The 21,294-nt window shown below is 43.3% G+C and overlaps 1 protein-coding gene across 6 annotated transcripts in view; it reads left to right on the top strand.

Moving 5' to 3' along the window:
- The window catches only part of pfkfb3 (6-phosphofructo-2-kinase/fructose-2,6-biphosphatase 3), a 99,306-nt gene continuing 78,012 nt past the window's right edge, over positions 1-21,294 (top strand). For 4 of the 6 annotated variants that reach the window (XR_007264444.1, XR_007264445.1, XR_007264446.1 and 1 more), the window contains exons 1-2: positions 1-328; positions 5,727-5,804. Coding sequence is in view for 3 of the 6 variants with exons in the window: in XM_048610111.1 (XP_048466068.1) it covers positions 313-328; positions 5,727-5,804 (94 nt within the window). In the remaining 3 variants the exon portion in view is untranslated. The remainder of the gene's footprint in view (positions 329-5,726; positions 5,805-21,294) is intronic. The other 2 variants (XM_048610107.1, XM_048610109.1) reach the window with 2 other exon arrangements.

Genomic DNA, 21,294 nt, shown 5'->3' with positions numbered 1-21,294 from the left:
TCTATCCAAGTGGCCCTCTGTTCCCCCCAACACCACCTCTCTTCCTCCACAACACACATTGTGTGTGCTTTTTTAAACAGGCGGTAAGGCAAGGGTTAACACACCAGTGACAGCCACTTCCGAGATAGCATTTCGACATCATGTTTTATGAGTAAAGCACGTCTTAAAAAAAAATTGACTAAGTGTGGGCGCAGGCTAATTAGCAGCAAAACCCTTCAGTGTGTGCGAGCAGGGATCCTTCGGAGCTGAAAACCAGCCTTTTTTTTTTATAAAGCCTGTTATTCCTTTTCAACTGCAATCTCGGTGATTAAGATGCCTTTGGGAGTTGGTGAGTAAATCTTCATTGATCTGCTGACATTCTGGGGCGAGGTTTATAACAGTAGCCAGACCCCAAAAAAGGGGGCGATCAGTTGGTAGTTTATCCAAACCATTTCTGCAAAGGTTTACTGAAGAGAAAGAACCCTTTAACAGGAGATGTCCGGCTCCAAGTGAGCGGACACCCCCCTGAAAGGTCGCTTTGCAATGCTTTTAATTTGTTTGATTTTATTTCTGTAAACACTCAGTAAGGTCACACGGCATCAGGGACCGCCAGCTCGCTGAGAGATGTTTGCCTTGACAGGGGAAGCAACTGTGTTTTAAGATCACTGTCGATTTTCTTTGGCCGGAAATTTGTTTCCAATATGTTAAGCAAACGTGGAAGATGACAGAAGATATGTTTTTTTTAAAAGAAAATAAGCAAATTGGACATCTCCCCTTTATTTCTGAGGGTTAGTATGTTACAGAGCTTGGCTTTGAGGCAAGTTTCACTATACCTCCTCAAGCAGTTTACTAAAAGCTACAACTCCAAGGGACTTGGGGGAACTTGTGCACAAAACACAGAAAGCTAGCGCAGGGGTGCTGCAGGTAATCAGGAAGGCCAGTGGAATGTTGGAACTTATTTCAAAAAGGTTGGACTATGAGAGTAGGGAAGTCTTACTGTAACTGTACAACATGCTGGACAGACCATATCTGTAGTACTGAGATAGCAGGAACTGCAGATGCTGGAGAATCTGAGATAACAAGGTGCAGAGCTGGATGAACATTGCAGGCCAAGCAGCGTCAGAGGAGCAGCAAAGATGACGTTTCGGGTCGAGACCCTTCAGAAGATTTCGAAACGTCAGCTTTCCTGCTCCTCTGCAGTACTGAGAGCAGTTTTGGTCCCCTTATTTAAGGAAACATATTTCTTTGGAGGCAGTTCATAGAAAGTTCACTAAGATGATCCCTGGTAGGGAGGAATTGTCTTATGAGCAAAGGCTAAAGAGATTACAACTCTACTCACTGGAGTTTAGAAGAATGAGAGGTGATCTCTTTGAAACATGTAGAATCCTTAAGGGGCTTGACAGGGTAAATGCTGAGAGGATGTTTCCCTTCATGGGAGAGTCCAGGATCAGGGGTCATAGTCTCAGAATAAAGGTGCACCAATTTAAGGCTGAGGTGAGGAATGTGGCCTCTTAGAGGGTTGTGAGTCTTTGGAACCGCTAGCCGCAGAGAGCTGTGGGGGCAGAGTCATGTATATTTAAGTCTGAGATAGATTGATGAATCCTTGATCAGTCGGGGAATCAAGGGTTATGCGGAAAGCGCAGGAAGATGAATGTGAGGAATGTCAGATCAGCCATGGTACTATTGCATGGCATAGCAGGCTCGAGGGGCTGAATGGCCTACTGTCCCTATTGCTTATGGTCTAACCAATAAAAGGTAGGTGTGTTGTTGGAAAGTCAAATCATTGGAATCCTTGAACTTTTAAAACCGAAATCACTCACTGGGTGGGCTGCTAGCTAGACGGATATTTGTTGCTCTTGAAACACAAGTGGCTTTTTTTGGGCAGTTAAGAGATAGGAACATGGCTCCTGGGTCTGGGTCTGTTAGTCAAGGGTTTTGGGTTAGGTAGGAGTGTGGAGATAAGGCTGTTATCAAACCAGCCATGATTTCATTAAATAGTGTGGAGGTGCCAGTGTTGGACTGGGGTGGACAAGGTCAGAAGTCATGTGACATCAGGTTATAGTCCAACAGGTTTACTTGAAATCACTAGCTTTCGGAAGCGCTTCCATCTACTTCACCTGGCGAAGGAGCAGTGCTCCTAAAGCTCGTAATTTCAAATAAACCTGTTGTTGTGTGACTTCTGACTTCATTAAATGATGGAGGAGGCTCAAGAGGGGCTGAATGGTCCAATTGTGCTTCTAATTCATGTTTATATGGAGTGTAGACATAGATGTGGTGTCGAAAGCACGTCAGTCAATTTGCACATGGCATGATCCCACAAGCAGCAATTTGATGTGTTTGTGTTGTTGATTGAAGGCTGAACATTGTCCAGGGCAACAGGGAAATCTCACCCATTGGACTTTGAAATAATGTCAAAGATCTTTTATGCTCACCTGAGAGGGCATGCAGTGTCTTGGTTTAAACTCTCACATAATTGGGAGTCAGAGATGTAGCGGCAATATCGTTAACCTAGAGACACTGGCTATTGTCCTGGGGCTACGGGTTCACATCCCAACACGACAGATGGTGAAATATGAATTCAGTATAAATCTTTGATTAACAAAAGCTCATCTAATGGTGACCATGTTGATTGTTGTAAAAATCTATCAGGTTTAATGATGTCCTTTAGGGAAGGAAATCTGCTATCCTTGTCTAGATGCATGTCTGACCCACAGCAATGTGGTTGACTCTTAACTGTTCTTTGAACAATTAAGGATAGGCAATAAATGCCCACAGCCCATGAACAAGTGAAAAAAATTGCTTTATTCCTGACAGCGACGATCCTGCGGAACTGCAGCGAGATGTCAGATTAGATTGGAACTTGACCGATGATGTCTTTTAGTGGAAGTGCTACCCGCTGGGTCACTGGTGATAATTGGATACAGTAACTCATACTGTAATCCAGGAGTTGGTTAGCTCAGTTGGCTGGACAGCTGGTGTACAATGCAGAGTGATGCCAGCAGCATGAGTTCAATTCCTGTGCCAACTGAGGTTACCGTGAAGGTCCCTCCTTATCAACCTCTCCCCTTGCCTGAGGTGTGGTGACCCTCAGGTTAAACCACCACCAGGCACATCTCTCTAATGAGAGAGTGGGACTATGGTGACTTTTCTGTAATCTGCCAGGTTTTTCGATTGATTATTTAAACTTGTTTTCAGTGCCAACCAGCAACTCATTAACAAGTGAGTTTGGAAGATATTGAAATAGATCCTCTTAATCAGATGGCATGGCGCCTCACAGCGTCAAGGCCCCAGGTTCAATTCCAGCCTCGGTTGACTATCTGTGTGGAGTTTGCACATTCTCCCCGTGTCTGCGTGGGTTACCTTCAGGTGCTTCGGTTTCCTCCCACAGTCCAAAAATGTGAAGGTTAGGTGGATTGGCCATGCTAAATTTCCCATAGTGTCCAAGGATTATGTAGGTTAGTTGGATTAGCGATGGGAGATGCAGGGTTACAACGATAAGGTAGGGTACTGGGTCTGGGTGGGATGGTCTTTGGAGAGTCAGTGTGGACTTGTTGGGCCAAATGGCTTGTTTCCATACTGTAGGGATTCTATGAATGCACTCAAATAAAAGTGAAATATTGCAGATGTTGGCATTCTGAAATCTGAACAGGAAGTGTGGGTGTGGTGGCATCTGTGGAGAGAGAGATAGAGTTAGCATTACAAGTCCTGTTATGACTTTTCTTCAGTTCTTAGAGAAGTTATGTTCAGTTCTGAAGAGGAATCATATCGGATTTGAAAATTTAACTTTTGTTAAAGATGCTCTGCTAACTCAGATGCTGCCAGACCTGTGTCTGCATGGGTTTCCTCCCACAGTCCAAAGATGTGCAGGTTAGGTTGATTGGCAATGCTAAATTGCCCCTAGTGTCCAGGGATGTGCAGGTTAGGTGGGCTAGCTGTAGGAATTACAGGGGTAGGGGTTGAGTCTGGGTGGGATGCTTTTCAGAGGGTTGGTGTGGACTCGATGGGCTGAATGGCCCGCTTCCACACTGTGGGATTCTATGAATTCTGTCTTCTCCTATTTGTCCTTTTCTCTTCCAATTCAGTAATGTTTTTCGATGTTCAATATTTCACTATTATTATTTCTTTTCGCATTTTCTACCTTGACTTTGTCTTTCAGGTGCAGCATGATCTATGTTAATTTATGCAACGTTAATCTCAGTCAAGTTTGATTGCGATGTTCATCATCTGGGCCACTTATAGGGGAAAAAAAAATTACAGAGGCCTCCCCCTTTGTTCATAAGACCAACAGATATAGGAACAGAATTAGGTCATTTGGTCCATCAAATCTGCTGCATCATTCGATCATGGCTGATATATTTCTCAATTGTATTCTCCTGCCTACTCCCTCTAACCTTTGATCCCCTTACTAATCAAGAACTTATCTATCTCTGTCACATAGAGTCATACAGCACAGAAACAGACCCTTCGGTCCAACCAGTCCATGCAGACCATAATTCCAAACTAAAACTGGTCCCAACTGAACATGTTCAAATGGCAGGCCTGAAGTATTTTGACAAATAAAATATAGTTGGGTTGTGGCTAGTTTTAAAAGTATGATGTATCTCTCTTTTATCTATTAACAGACTGTGTGGGATGTAATTATTGAAATAAAATAATTTATTTATACATAATATTAGAAATGATTAAAACCAATACTACGAGGTTAATGGCTCTCCCTAGGCTATCGTCAGCCCTGTTCACTTGCGTTTCCTTTCTTCTGCCACGTCATCTTGTGTGACCCTGCCTCAGCTTCCTTCTCCAGTTGGCTGCTGTAGCGATTGGAACGAGGTGGATCTCATTGAGTGTGGGTTCCTTGTTTGTGGCTGTTAACCTGGACCAATCAGGGAGCCCTGGTTGACAGATAGAAACAGGCGTCTCACGTAAGCATTACCCCTATTGGGTTTTGCTTGTTACTGGTTTTCTGGCCACAAGGGTGTTTCTCTGGTGGTGGAAAAATTGAATGAAATTAATGGCACAATGGTGTATTCGCTGAGTCCCTGCACTTACACACACACTCAACGTGTGTTGTGGGGACAAATAAGCACTACTGCTGTGTGTAGCCCAAAAAGGAACAGAAAAAAGTAAATGAACATGAGTCTCAGTTTCCTCATTCCAGGGACTGGCTCTGAGCTAGCTGGTCAGAGACTGTGTACTGTGCATGTGTAAACACAGTGTGACTTGCTGGTGGGATACCGGTCTCTGTGGAGTTATTTCAGTTGCAGTGGAGTGCTTGCGGGAATTGGGGTCAGAAGATTCTCTGCATGAAAGTTCTGCTTCTCTGACGTTACCTTACTGCTTGTTCTTTGCTTCCCCTGTTGGTGGTGAGTCTTGCTCTCCTCCTGAACTCTTTAGATGACTTTCTCTCGTTTTTTTTCTGTGTTGCTACTATCAAAAGCCTCCAGAAACCTTTTTCCGATATTTATTCCTTTGCATTCTCCCAGCACCACCACCAACCCAGCCATCTAAGCCCTTCTAGTTGGGATTCACTCTTTTGGAGATATGTTATTTGCAGGTTAACCAGTAAAGATACACAAGTGGCCGTCACTGCTGTGGAGAGCAGTCTGTCCTAGGTTTGCAGTTGCAAGGCTGAACATCTATTAGAATATGGTGTTGTCCCTGTGTGCAGCACTATGTGAAGGTGCCATTTAGTGCTGGATGTTTTATTTGCAGACTTAAAGCGATTAATCATCGGTTTGATCTATTTGTAGAATTTCTGGGAATAGATTGCAGAAGTTTATTCCTCAGCTGGTTTCCAATAATGATCATCAGACAATTAATCTTTTACTGTGAGTATTACTGCCCGTTAAATGATATTTGTTGTGAAAGTAGCTGGAGGCACAGAAATTTACTGAGAACTGAACACAGTTTAAAAAGCAGCTTTCACAGGAGTATGACTCCTGTGAAAGCTGCAATGTAATACTACGATTGTAACTTCATGAGTGTCGCTGTCATGATTTATAAAACCACCTGAACCCTTCAGTTTGATTATTGTTTACGAGAATATCAAAGCTGGAATTTATTTTATAGATCCTTAGCAATACAATCCAGCACATCTTTCTGGCATTTGAATCAGGATTAATCTATTATGTTACAATATTGAGTATTTCTGCAGTGTCCCTCACTGCAGGGAGGCCGTGGTGTCTTGGAAACATAATTTGACTAATAATCCAGAAATCCAGACTATTGCTGTTGGAATATGGGTTTAAGCCCTGCGATGTCACTGGTTGACTGTGTCCTTGTGTGGCTAATGAGCCCAATCCTAGAGCCCCAATCACCCACCACAATCTCTGACAAAATCCCAGGAGTGAAAAGGAAGAGGATTGAGTGTGATCATGAAAAAATTGTGCCTAAACATTGTTTTTAATCTTGCGTGCCTGTTTGGCTCTTCAGGGCCATTTCAAAGGGAGGTTAAGGGTAAACATTACAGTGGGTCTGGAGTTACATCACAGAATCCCTACAGCATGGCAACAGGCCATTTGGCCCAACAAGTCCACACCGCCCCTCCAAAGAGCACCCCACCCAGACTCATTCCCCTATCCCTGCATTTCCCCATGTCTAACCCACCTAACCTAAACATCCCTGGGCACTACAGGCAATTTAACACAGCCAATCCACCTACCCTGCACATCTTTGGACTGTGGGAGAAAATACAGACAGTCACCCGGGGTGGAATTGAACCCAGATCCCTAGTGCTGTCAGGCAGTAGTGCTGACCACTGAGCCACCATGTGGCAAGACTTAGGAAAAGATGGCAGATCTCCTTCTCTAATGGACATTAGTGAACCAGATGGAATGTTATGACCATTGACAGTGGTTACTATTCAGCTTGCTTATTTTTAATTCTATGTTTTACTGAGTTGAAATTTTGCTAGCTTACGTAGACTACAATCATTTCCTGTACAGTCTTGTTTCAGTCCGAAACAAGATTGAAGATACTGCACTTCAATCTTCTGAGGTGTGCCTTGTGAGGCAGTCATAGAGTCACAGAGATATACAGCATGGAAACAGACCCTTCAGTCCAATTCATCCATGTCAACCAAATATCCTAAATATATCTAGTCCCATTTGCCAGCATTTGGCCATATTTTTCTAAACCCTTCCAGATGCCTTTTAAATGTTGTAATTGTACCAGCCTCTACCACTTCCTCTGGCAGCTCATTCTATACATGCACCACCCTCTGCATGAAAATGTTGCCCCTTAGGTCCCTTTTAAATCTTTCCCGTGTCACCTTAAACCTAAGCCCTGTAGTCTTGGACAGTGCTACCTTGGGGAAAAGGCCTTGGCTATTCACCCTGTCTACCTCTCCCTATAGCTCAAACCCACCAACCCTGCCAATATCCTTGCAAATCTTTTCTGAACCCTTTCAAGATTCACAACATCCTTCCTTTAGCAGGGAGACCAGAATTGAACGCAGTATTCCAAAAGTGGCCTAACCAATGTCCTGTACAGCTGCAACATGACCTCCCAACTCCTACATTCAATGCACTGACCAATAAAGGCAAGAATACTAAACGCCTTCTTCTCTATCCTGTCTACTTGTGACTCTACTTTTAAGGAACTATGAACCTGCACTCCAAGGTCTCTTTGTTCAGTAACGCTCCCCAGGACCTTACCATTAAGTGTATAAGTCCTCCCCTGGTTTGCCTTTCCAAAATGCAGCACCTCACATTTATCTAAATTAAACTCCATCTGGCCCATCTGACCAAGGTTCCACCGTATTCTGAGGTAGCTTTCTTTGCTGTACACTACACCTCCAATGTTGGTGTCATCTGCAAACTTACTAACCATGCCTTCTGTATTCACATCCAAATCATTTGCATGAATGATGAAAAGCAGTGGACCCAGCACCGACCTTTGTGGCAAACTGCTGGTCACAGGCTTCCAGTCTGAAAAGCAATCCTGTACCACCAGCCTCTGTCTCCTACCTTCAAGCCAACTTTGCATCCAATCGGCTAGCAGTCCCTGGATCCCATGTGATCTAACCTTACTAACTAGTCTACCATGCAGAACCTTGTTGAACATTTATGAAGTCCATATAGACAATGTCCACCGCTCTGCCCCACACAGAAAGCCATGGTAACAATCCCTAATCAGTCCTTGCCTTTACAAATGCACGTAAATCATGTCCCTCAAAATCCCCTCTCACAACATACCCACCATTGATGGAAGGCTCAATGGTCTATAGTTCCCTGGCTTTTCCTCACAGCCTTTCTTAAATAATGGCACCACATTAGCCAACCTCCAGTCTGCCGGCCCTTCACCCGTGGCTGTCAATGACTCAAATATCTCAACAAGAGGCCGAGCAATCATTTCTCTAGTTTCCCACAAAGTTCTGGGAAACACTTGATCGGGTCTCTTGTTGGTGATATTTACCCCTGGGAATGTCAAGCTCCTGACCATCTCTACCTCAGCACTATTGATACAGATAGGTGTGTGCCCTCCACTTCGCTTCCTGAAGTCGATGACCAGCTCCTTCATTTTGCTGACGTTGAGGGAGAGATTTTTGTCTTTACATCATGCCACCAAGCTGTCCATCTCTATCCTGTACACCGTCTCATCGTTGTTTGAGATCTGACCCGCCAGTTCTGGATCTGGATTCATGTGAAGTGGGATGGTGTTGGATCTGCATAGCGACCCTGTCTGTCTAAATTAAGCGCTGAATGAGCAACTAATTGCTGATGGTCAGGTAGTGGTCATTGCCCAGGAGGTAGCTGGTGCTGTATAAATGACTCTGGTAAGTTTGCTCAGTGGAAGGATCTTGCTGGGATTGACCTTTACTGAAGTTGCAAATGCTGTGTGAATTAAGTGGGTATAGGTACATGCTGTAGTCGTGATTAGGAGCTGCTGATACTGAAAGCAGGAAGAGGCGAGGGCCTGTGAGGAAGAACAAGTGTGTACGTGAGGGCTGGAAGTCAGACATCCCAGGCAGTAAGCTTCACTTCACTCATCTCGACAGACCTGACCGCTTTTGTCAGTATGGCCAGTGATCACAGTTTGTCCAGGACTCTCCTGCTTTCTCCTGTCTCAGAGCTCAGTGCTAGGTGACAAAAAGGACTGTGATGGCAGCATTGACTGTGGGCTTCACAGTGTAGATCGATGCAAATGTATTTGCTCATCTTCATTCTGTTCAACCACCGTAATGTTGCCAAGCCAGCTTCCTCCAAAATGCTGCTGATCACACACCTCGATAACTCTGTGTCCTTTTGGAAGAAGAAGCACAAAACCCACCTCCCCCCTACTTGGCTGAAAATGGTCAGAAAATGGCCTGGGAGGTGCCTGCAGTGAGGACAGAGGCCTAGCTGCTGAACACAGTCCATCAGTTTCCTGTGTGTTCTATTTCGATACGATCATTACTAATCACCATTATTAATGTGCTAAAAATAACACTCAACAAGAGGATTAATCTCCTTTTGTGTTAGAAGCCCAGGCAGTTGTTGAATATTGTGTGTGCTGGTGAAAGTTGTATGACAGCAATAATATTGAGTAGAGTCCAGGTAAAATATATTGGAAGATTAATCCCAGTCGGAACTTGTTGCCTTGAGAGAGCATGTCTGTCTGTCCCCAATAGTCCAATATCTGCCTATGTTTGAATGATGGTCGTAACTTAAAAATGTTCATCAAATGGATGCATCTATTAATCACCAAACACCCATTTATCGGAGGAAATACACACATTATTAGACCTTTAGTAAAACAACCATAATACACACTTACTGAACCAAATGGGAAAACTGTACAGTAACGTTCTTGAGTTTCATTGATGTTTGACCAATTGAAATGACAGGAGCATGACACAAATTACTTATAATCTGAATAATTCATGCACACGATTAAAACTCATTTCCCTTGAAGCACGTGCTACTAAAGCTTTTATTTTGTTTCGGGAAAAATAACTCTTTTTAACATCTACAAAGGTCCCTGTGACTCACATCTCACTGTGAATCTGAAAACATGCTGCAACTAGCCTCCGAACAGATCTAGCGGGATTTTGACACGGTGGAAATAGGAAGGATGTTTCTGTTTGTAGGAGAATCCTGAACTCTGGTTACTGTTCTAGGGAAAAAGGAGTCGCCCATTAAATGCAAAGATAAGCAGGAACTTTTTTGGGTCATGAGTCTTTGGAACTCTCTTTCTTAAAATGCAGTGGAAGCAGAGGCTTTGAATATTTTAAAGGCAGATTTGATCAGATATTTGAGAAGCAAAGGGGGTGATTGTGCACTCCATTTCCCTGACAGCGGTAAGTAAATACCCATTTGAGAAGCACAATTAAAACACTCTTTACCTGAACCTTTTTCATTGTGTTGCCTGAGCTGGAGAGTTTGAGTTATGAAGAGAGATTGGACAGACAGACATTAGTTTTCTTGAAGCAGAGGAGACTGAGAGGGACATGATTGAGATGTATTAAATTATCAGGGGCATAGACAGCGTAAAGAGGAAGAAACTTCTCCCCTTGATGGAGGGATCAGTGATCAGGGGCATAGATTTATGGTAAAGGGGCAGGAGGTTTAGATCTCATGTGAGGAAACCTTTTTTAAAAGTTTTGAGAAGATTTGTAGCTCAGGTTGTGGATGAGGTGTAGAGTTGCTCGCTGAGCTGGTGTGTTTGGTTGCAGATGTTTGGTTGCCCTACGAGGTAACATCATCAGTGTGCCTCTGGTGAAGCGTCTGTCCCGCTTGTTTTTATATGCCTCGGTTTGCTGGGGTAGTTGGTATCACTTCCGGTTCTGTTTTTCAGTGGTTTGCATATCGGGCCCAATTCAACGTTGAAATACCAGGCCTCCAGGAATTCCCTGGCATGTCTCTGTTTGGCTCGTGCTATTATGGATGTGTTGTCCCAGTCGAAATTGTGTCCTTCTTTGTCAGTGTGTATTGAGACCAGTGAGAATTGGTCGTGTCTCTTGGTGGCTAGTTGGTGCGCATGTATCCTTATTGTCAAATGAGTCACCACAATACATTGCAGCAACCCAGAACTGCACAAAGCAGAACAGGAGCACTTATGCAGAGTTTTTAAAAGGAATGGATACCCAAAAAGCATAATCCGCCGTTATCTCCACGACAGACCACATCAAGACGACACAACACCGCCAGACACACTAGTTACCCTACCATACAATAGAGACATAACAGAGATGTCTACAAGACTACTCAGACCCCTAGGTACCAGGGTAGCCCACAAACCATCAACAACCCTGTGACAGCTACTGACGAATGTAAAGGATCCCATACCCACAACCAATAAAACTAATGTAATATACAAAATCCCATGCAAGGACTGTGAGAAACATTACACAGGCCAAACTGGAAGAAAACTGACAATAAGGATGCACGAACACCAACTAGGCACCAAGAGACAAGACCAATTCTCACTGGTCTCAATACACATGGACAAAGAAGGGCACGAATTTGACTGGGACAACACATCCATAATAGCACAAGCCAAACAGAGACATACCAGGGAATTCCTGGAGGCCTGGCATTCCAACCGGAACTCCATCAACAAAAACTTTGAACTGGGCCCAATATACAAACCACTGAGAAACTGAGCCGGAAGTAATGCCAACCACCCCAAAAAACCAAAGCATATAAATAACAAGCGGGCCAGAACACCGACACTTCACCGGAGGCGCACTGATGATGTTACCTAGTAGGGTGACGAAACGTCTGCAATCAAACACACCAGCTCGGTGAGAAATCTTTTTACCCAAAGGGTGGTGGGAATCTGGAACTCACTGCCCGTAAGGGTAGTAGAGGCAGAAACCCTAATAACGTTGAAGAAAGATTTAGACGTGCACTTGCTATTGCCGAGAAAGACCAGGCTATGGGTCAAGTGCTGGGAAATGGGAATAGAATAGTCAGGTGGTTGTTTTTGACTGGTGTAGATGTTATGGGCTGAGAGGCCTTTTTCTGTGCTGCACACAGAAGATAAAACAGTATAACACAGGAACAGGCCCTTCGGCTCACCATGTCTGTGCCGGCGATGATGCCATTCTAAACGAATCACATCTGCCTGCAAGTGTTCTGTATCCCTCTATTCCCTGTCTGCCCTGTCTGTCAAAATGCCTGTTAAACATTGCAGTTGTGTCTGCTTCTACCATCTCCCCAGGCAGCATGTTCCAGGCACCTACCACCCTCTGTGTGAAAAACAAGCCTCACACATTCCCTTTAAATATTCCCCTCTTCACCTCAAACCTATGTCCCCTAGTATTTGACATTTCCACCGTAGGGAAAACGTCTGTGACTATCCATCCTATCCAAGCCTATTATAATTTTACAAACTCAGCCTCTGACGTTTTAGTGAAAACAATCCAAGTTTGTCCAAACTCTCCTCATAGCTAATACACTCCAATTAAGGCAACATCCTGGTAAAACTCTTCTGCACTCTCTCCAAAGCTTCCACTTCCTTCCTATAGTGTGGCAACAGAACTGCAGTCAATACTCCAAATGTGACCTAACTAAAGTTTTATACAGCTGCAACATGACTTGCTAACCTTTATACGCAGTGCCCCATCCAATGAAGGTAAACATACCCTATGCCTTCTTTACCACCTTGTCCACTTGTGTTGCCATTTTCAGGGAGCTATGGACTTGTTCCCCAAGATCCCTCTGTATGTCAATGCTCCTAAGAGTCCTGCCTTTACTGTATACCTTCCTCTTGCATTTGACTTCCCAAAATTCACACTTGTCCAGATTAAACTCCATTTGCCATTTCTCTGCCCAATTTTCCAACTGATCTATATCTTGCTGTTTCCTTTGTTAACCTTCCTCGGTATCCACAGCTCATGTCATCTGCAAACTTACTAACCCCCATTACCAAAGGGGATGTGATGGCTGAATGGCGTTACTTCCCATGTAATGTTCTAGGGACCTGGGTTCAAATCCTGCCATGGCAAATTATTGAATTTGAATTCAATTTTAAATAAATCTGTAATTAAGATGACAATGAATCCATTGTCAGGAAAAACCAATCTGGTTCACTAATGTCCTTTAGGGAAGGAAACTGACATTCTTATCTGGTCTGGTCTGGTCTACACATGACTCCAGACTCACAGCAAAGTGGTTGACTCTTAACTGTCCCCTGGGCAATTAAGGATGGGCAATAAATGCTGGCTTATCCAGTGAATGAATGAATAAAAAACAACCTACATTTTTATCCAAAGCAATTATATATCTCTGTGACTGTATAATGAAAATGGACATTATGATTTAGAAGGCGGGGCTGTCCTTTTGATAAATACCCATTTGAAAAAGTATCCTTCACCCAAAACAATGTTTGAGTACCACTGCTCTAGTGATTCAGTTTTACTTTATACTAGTGCTGCATATGAGAGAATGATGTAAATAACAAATAACTACGTTATCAGAGAAATATAATATTTATATTAAATAGAAAAATTACTGAACACTGAACAAACAGGATCAAATCTGGTGTAAAGAACAGAAATAGTTGCATATACTTTCTACTCCTGAGAGAATGTGACAGGTTGTGTGAGGAAAAGATGTTTCCTTTTTGTTGGAGAGTCTAGAAGTTGGTATCAGTGTTTGAAAACGAAGGATTGCCCATTTAACACTGAAATAAAGAGAGTTTATTTTCTCACAGAGGCTGGTGTGTCTGTGGAATTCTCTTCCTCAAGCAGGCAATGAAAGCTGATCCTTTAAACGTTTTAAGGCAAACAAAGAGCGATGTGTGTGAGATCAGCGAGCATCAGTGGGAATGTAATCAGATTAGCCACGGTCTTATCGAATGGACTTCAGGGGCTGAGTGGCCTACTCTGTAATTTGTATATTTTTATGTTCCAGAAAACCCCCACTGTTCACTTCAATTAGCTTTCACAGGTGAGCAGTATGATGCGGATCTGTTGTTTTCCACAGCACGATGCCTTGTTTTAATCTCAGTGTACTGTGCTTTACCAACACATAGAATATTTTGGCAAGAAAAGGGCCATTCAGTCCAACCAGTCCATGCTGTTCTTTAATGTTCCATTCAAGACTCCTCCCATCTTTCCTCATTTAACTCCATTAGTATCACCCTCCATTTCTTTCTCCCTCAATATGCTTCTCTATATTTCCTAACATGCATCAACATTTTTGACCCCAATCGTAGCAAGCTCGATAATCTCATCCCTGTCTGGGTCAAGACATATCCTGTGAGTTCCTTATTGGATTTCTTGCTGTCAATGAATGGATTGACTGTTAAAATCATGTAAATTATATTATCAAGGTTATGGATGTGCAGATCAAAGACATCGCTTAATTAAGCCCTGGAACAAATATTTTTTGGTGCAGTTATAGTGTCCCTATCTCCGAGGCAGGAGACCCAGGATCAAGTCCCACATGTTCTAGAGGCATTTAATAGTATACCTGAACAGTTTGATTCGGAAATTATCAACAGTGAATATAGTGGGAGGTGATGGCCTGATGGTATTATCGCTAGATTGCTAATCCAGGCATCCAGGTAATGTTCTGGGCACCTGGGTTTGAATCCCAATTTTAAGGAAAAATCTGGAATGTTGACTCTAATGATGACCATAAAATTATTGTCAATTGTTGAAAAAAACCCATCTGGAAGTGGTTCATTTGGTCTCTTCATCTGGAGCTGGTTCCTATTGATATGCTCTAATCTTACCCCAGTTCATGTCAGCTGCTCCTAATTGCAACTAGGACATTCATCTATACATACTAGGGGCTCCTGTGGTGCAGTGATAGTGTCTCTACCTCTGACTAGCAGACCCAGGTTCAAGTCCCACCTGCTCCAGAAGTGTGTAACAAAATCTCTGAAAAATATTGGTGAAAAAATGCCTCACAGATTGATGCTGCTTGGCCTGCCGTGTTCATCTAGCTCTACACCTTGTTATCCTTGATACTTGGTGCCTCTTGGAGAGATGTTCATGGGCATAAGTCATGACCTGTGGTTACTGCAACAGCAGGACTACATAATCTGTGCCCAAGACAACATTTTAAATTTGCTTCAAACATGTTTTATTGCTACAGTGCCACCTTAAGGGGCTGTTACCTTTTCATTGGGCTCATTAGAATTACTTATCACAGAACATTTGCACATTAGTGAGGACAACTTCTCAACATGGTTCTCTAACAAGCAATCTTAGAAATGTAGAAAATAGGAGCAAGCGTAGGCCATTCAGCCCTTCGAGCCTGCTCTTCTATTCAATTTGATCACGGCTAATCTGAGATCTTTGAACTGCAGCAGTTACTTCCAAGACAGCTGGTAACCAGCAATGAGGTGCCCATTTAGGAGCAAAATGGTGACACCTCTAGGGTTTTTCCAAGGACAGACATTATTGAGGAAAGGTCACTTTGCAGAGAGCACTGGGTTAAATGTGAGATAAGTCTATGATGAGCTGTCAGTGCATAGTTCCCAAGGCAGGCAAGTCTGACCTGGATCTGGCTTATTTCTGGATAAGGAAAACATTTACTACTGTATAGCTCTGCCAAAGGACCTCTGTACAAATCAACTGAGCCAGGTTCTGTCAGGAATTGCTATATGATGACTCGGTTTTGCAAACGAGTTTATCCCCTGTTTGTTATAAAGACGCTCATCTCAGAAATCACAAGAAGAAAGTACTTTCATAGCTCAGGGGATTGGAATTCGAGTGCTGCGGTACAGTCAGTTCTCATTAATGTGCAAACTTGTTTGTACTTTTCTGGAGGTGAGCCATCACCTCATTGGGTGTTGCCTCAGAGTTTCTGAGTCATTACCAGATGAGTGCTGGCAGCCGGTTTGAACGTGGGAAACGGTGATGATTCATTACGTTTTTGTCTAAAGCCTTTCAGCTCTAGCTACCCAAAGGACTGGAATCTGTAGAAACCATTAGGTGGTCCAGCTGACAAGGAACGTACATTGTTCTGACTGGGAGCGAATCAGCACTCCTCTTTATCCCACTACCCATTTGGCCGTGACAAAGACTTTGACGTTTCTTTTCAGCATGCCACTATATCACGCTTCAACTTAAATATAGAAATAGTCGATATTAAGGAGCAAGGTTTTCTTGAGTGAAAGGAAGAGGAATTTTACTACTTGTTAAACTCAAGAAAAATAAGAACAAATGCAACATCACACACACACACACACACGTATAAAGTTTAAGCAGAGGAGAATGTCTAGAATAAAAGGGAAGATCAAGAACAGACCTCCTGAAAATCTTTGAGGTGTTAGGTTTCAACCTGAGACCATGGCTGTGTAATTGATAACTTGTATCCTCAGCTGTAGCGAAATTTGTGACTATTTTTGAGTTCTTGGTGAATGGACGTTGCTCTGATTTGCTCTATCACTGGGGGGCAGGCGTGTTGTTTTTGAAAGGTTGAAAATAGTGAATGAAGCTAGAGAGATTTTGATTTCTGCTGTTATAAAACTTGTAAGTTGCAATCGTTTTGTGACACATTAAAGTGGAATATGCTTTGTGGAGACAAGTTGAATTTTATTGAACCTTCTGTAATTTTCAAACTGAAATATCTTGTAATGGAGTTTTACAAATTTTGCGAATAAAGTATTTTTTTGGGTAAAAGAAGATGCAATATATTTGGCGTCAAGGCAGAAAACCGAGGATCCCTGGGAAAAGGGAAAAATAAAACTGCTGCCTCTGGTCCTGATGGAAGGACAATGATGTTGGGTTGAATTTTGCCACCAGTTCCAAGTTGTGAGCCACATATCCACTGGCATTGTTTTATGGGAGGCAGATCTTTAGAAGGCTGGACCATCGTCCTCCACCCAATTAAAAATGGCAAGTACCAGTCAGAGGGACCAAAGCAAAGACAGGCTGTCAGCCCTATTGGGGCAGGTGGGTACTCCTCAGGGAGAGGGTGAATGAGAGGGCACCACAGGCCAAAGTGCTCAGCAAAGTGTCCAAATGACAGACAGAGAAACACCCGAGGGCACCAGCCTAGAGACACATAGCTATGGTTGTTGGTTTCGCATGCATCAGGACAAATGCAACATTACCAATTTTCAAACAATCGCGGCAATTTTTATAGGACCGTAGGAAAGGATGTTCATTGGTTGACTAGTTGATGCTAATTGGTTGTGCAGTTGCCAGGGAGAAAGTAATGAATCTATAGGCTGTTGGGGTGACTCAGAAACAAACACAAGGCTCAAACATGTTCCTTTTGTTTGCAGAGGATGGGTCCCTGTGTATGAAAGTGTTTTGTTTCGAGCTTGCTTGGGAACAAAAGTACCTTATAGTTCCTGATGCTTTCTCCATGACACCACCACTATTCCACGCCCTTTACTCCTGTGGTACAAAGTGTTGTGTCGATTTCAAATTTGGCATTCTTGCATTTGTTCTGATGGGCATGAAATGAAAAGTTTTGGCCACATGTCACTGGTTTCAGCAAGATTCAAGCTCTGTACTGCCAAGCATCTCTGCACAAATGCATTCAGCCATAAAGGTACGTAGTTCTGTGATATTTGTGTCACAGATAGACAGGGTGGTTAAGAAGGTGTTTAGCACGCTTGCCTTCATTGCTCAGATCATTGAGTATAGGAGTTGGGACGTCATGTTGGGGTTTACAGGACGTTAGTGAGGCTACCTTTTGGAGTAATGTGTACAGTTCTGGTCACCCTGCTACAAGAAGGATATTATTAAATTGGAGAGGGTTCAGAAACGATTTACCAGGATATTGTTGGGAATGGAGGGATTCAGTTATAAGGAGAGGCTGGATAGGCTGGGAAAATTTTCACTGGAGTATAGGAGGTTTAGGGGTGACCTTATAGAGTTTTCTAAAATCATGAGCGGTATGGATATGTTGACTGGCAAAGATCCTTTCCCTGGTGTGGTGGGGTTCGGAGTCAAAGCTAGAGGACAAAGGTTTAAAGTGAGAGGAGAAAGATTTAAAAGAGACCTGAGGTGCAACTTTTCCACACAGCGGGTGGTTTGTGTGTGGAAGGAACTGCCAGAGGAAGCGGTAGATGCAGGTACAGTTACAACATTTAAAAGACACTTGGATAAGTACATGAGCAGGAAAGGTTTGGAGAGATATTGGCCAAATACAGGCAAGTGGGACTAGTTTAGTTTGGGAAACTTGGTAAGCATGGATGAGTTGGACTGAAGGGTCTGTTTCCATGCTGTATGACTCTATGTAGCGTATGCAGCCTTTCTGAGCCTTGATACTGATATGTGTGGCATATCTTGCCTTGGCTGAGATATGGGCACAGTAGGCGAGGTGGTGGGTGGGGGCAGGAGGGGACTGGGCAACTCTGTCAGGTTGCCTCACTCTCTGAAAGCATCTGTCATCAGAATCTGCCCACCTTCATCACGCGTGTTCCCGATTTCAGCAATGCGGGAAAATTGCCTGGAGAAAGGGAGAGCTTTGGGGAGCCGTTCTGACAGAATTTTCCTGGCCAGTCCCCCTCTGAACCTGACTTGCCCAGAGGCCGGGAATATTGTGGCCAAGTAACTCTGCTGGTTTCTACTGGGGTGGCTGAATATTTCCAGGATTTCTCTGTACTTGTTAAAATTTCTCTGGACATGCAGCATTTGCAATCACAGCCCTCCTGTCCCTGAATGCTAGGGACCCTTGGCGATGAGGGGATTAGTGGAATGTCTTCCTGGTCAAGCAACCCTGATACTGTGGGTCTGGTCTCCCCATCCTTGGAAGGACCAAGGGCCTATTGGCACTGAAAGAGTTGCCAATGCCAGGCCAGTGGCACTGTCCTCCTTTGAATCATTTACCAGGGGAGGAGACGGAGAAACTCTCTGCTGCATGAGACTTAATTTCTTAACAGCAGCTTGATATCATTGAGGAGGGCTCTGACACTGTTAGAACAAAACAGGAAGAAAAGGAGAAAAGTGGGATAAATTGACAGTAATAAAGATCAGGTAATAGTCCAATGAGTGCCATTAAGTGGAATAATCATAGAATCCCTACAGTGCTGAAAGAGGCCATTCAGCCCATCAAGTCCATACCAATCCTTTGAAGAGCGTCCCACCCCATCCCCATAACTCCAAATTTAGCATGGCCATCCATGTAATCTGCACAGTTTTAGACTGTGGGAGGAAACCAGAGCTCCCGGCAGAAACCCATGCAGACTCAGGGAAGGTGTGCAACTCCACACAGATATCGCTTGAGGCTGGGATTGAACCTGGGTCCTTAGTGCTATGAGGCAGCAGTGCTAACTACTTTAGATGGTGGCGCTTCCTCTGCGTTGTAGACCTCAATGACTCTATGATTCTGTATGAATTGACCCAGCTCTGTAATTGACTAATGATGAAAAACGTATCGCAGATAAATCGAATGCAGGACTTAATTTAGTTAACGGCAAAGTAGGAAATAAATCTTCTTTGTCCCAGCTAAAAATAGAACTTGCAAACAGGAAATTTGTCATAAAATATCACAAACAAGCTCTGATATTTGGCTGGCACGTAGAGACAGATGAGGGTTTGTGTTACTGAGTGCTGACAGCAGATCATTTCAGTATGGATCGAGGGCTTTGTATGAAAGCTGCTCAATGACATTCCGTTAATGAGGAATTAAGCCCCTTCACTTTATGATACATCTGTGCTCAGAGCTGATCTGAATCACCTCTTTAACCTTCTTCATGAGGCTGTATTTGTTATGATTCAGAATCCAGTAATGCCAATATACAGCGCTAACCCCTGTAACTGAGCTGCGATTGGACAGTCACTCTCCACAGGAGGTTTTACACCAATTGAAATGTTGGTTGGAGCAACTTTGGGATTCTCCAATCAATCTCAGGAAGAGTTTAACCTTTGCCCTGGAAGACAAAGTCACTGATGAAAACTCAGACAGTGAGATTTCTTCAATGTTCCTTTGAAACTTCATCCACTTCCACCTGGAAGGACAAGGGCAGCAGATACATGGGAACATATCCACCTGCAAGTTCCCCTCCGAGCCACTCACCATCCTGACTTTAGACCAGGAGACTGTAAGATATAGGAGCAGAGTTAGGCCATTGGGCCAGTTGAGCCTAATCTGCCATTTCGTCATGGCTGATACATTTCTCAACCCCATTCTCCTGCCTTCTCTCCACAACTCTTGATTCCCCTATTAATCAGGAACCTATCTATCGCTGTTTTAAATTCACTTAATGATTTGGCCTCCACAACTCTCTGCGGCAATGATTTCCACAGATTCAGCCCCCTCTGGCTGAAGAAATCCCTCCTCACCTCAGTTCTGAAAGGCCATCCCTTCACTCTGTGGCTGTGCCCCCTGGGTCCTAGTCTAGTCTATTCGTGGAAACATCTTCTCCACATCTACTCTATCCAGGCCTCTCAGTATTGTGTAAGTTTCAATAAGACTCCCCTCTCATCCTTCTAATTTCAATCGAGTACAGACCGAGAGTCCTCAATTGCTGTTCATACAAGAAACCCTCAGTTCCAGGGATCATTCTCCTCTGGACCACCTCCAAGGCCATATTGCCGCTCCTTCAGTGATGCTGGGTCCAAATCCTGGAAATCCCTCTCTAACAGCATTGTGAGTCTACCTATAACTCACAGACTGCTATGGTTCAAGAAGGCAGCTCATCTTCTCAAGGGCAATCAGAGTGGGCAACAAATGCTGTTTTGAGCAGTGTTGCCCATATCTTATGAAATAAATAGAAAATACTACATTATTACTACTACAATATCTCACCCAATTCCTGTAATGCTGCATTTACCATGACTGATCCACCTAGCCTGCACACCCCTGGACACTACGGGCAATTTATATTTCCTTGGTTCAACTTTGCAAAACAGGAAAGGTTCATAAGATGAAAAGAATGAATTCACTTTGCTGAAATATTCTTAACTTGTATTAAAATATAATTTTAATATTAATAAATTAAAATAATGTGTAATATAAAAATACTTTTAAAAATTTAGACTTAAATACACATATCGTTTAAGGGCGGTTGCATGTAAATTATACCATTAACACAAAATATCCCAAGTTTATTAACAGAAATGTAGAAAATAAGAGCAGGAGTAGGCCATTCAGCCCTTTGAGCCTGCTCCATCATTCAATATGATTATGATGTGGAGGTGCTGGTGTTGAACTGGGGTACACAAAGTCAAGTCACACAACACCAGGTCATAGTCCAACAGGTTTATTTGAAGTCACAAGCTTTTGGAGCATAGCCCCTTTGTCAGGTTCAGCTCTGAAAGCTTGTGATTTCAAACAAACCTGTTGCCTATAACCTGGTGTCATGTGACTTCTGACAATATGATCGTGGCTAATCATCCAACTCCATACCCTGTTCCCCATATCCTTTGATCCTGTTAGTCGCAAGAAATATATCTATTCTCCTTCTTGAAAATATTCAAGG

The sequence above is a fragment of the Rhincodon typus genome, chromosome 22 (assembly GCF_021869965.1).
Source record: "Rhincodon typus isolate 14 chromosome 22, sRhiTyp1.1, whole genome shotgun sequence".
NCBI lineage: Eukaryota > Metazoa > Chordata > Chondrichthyes > Orectolobiformes > Rhincodontidae > Rhincodon > Rhincodon typus.
Note: the sequence above shows the minus strand (reverse complement) of the source record. Positions and strands in the feature narration are given on the sequence as shown.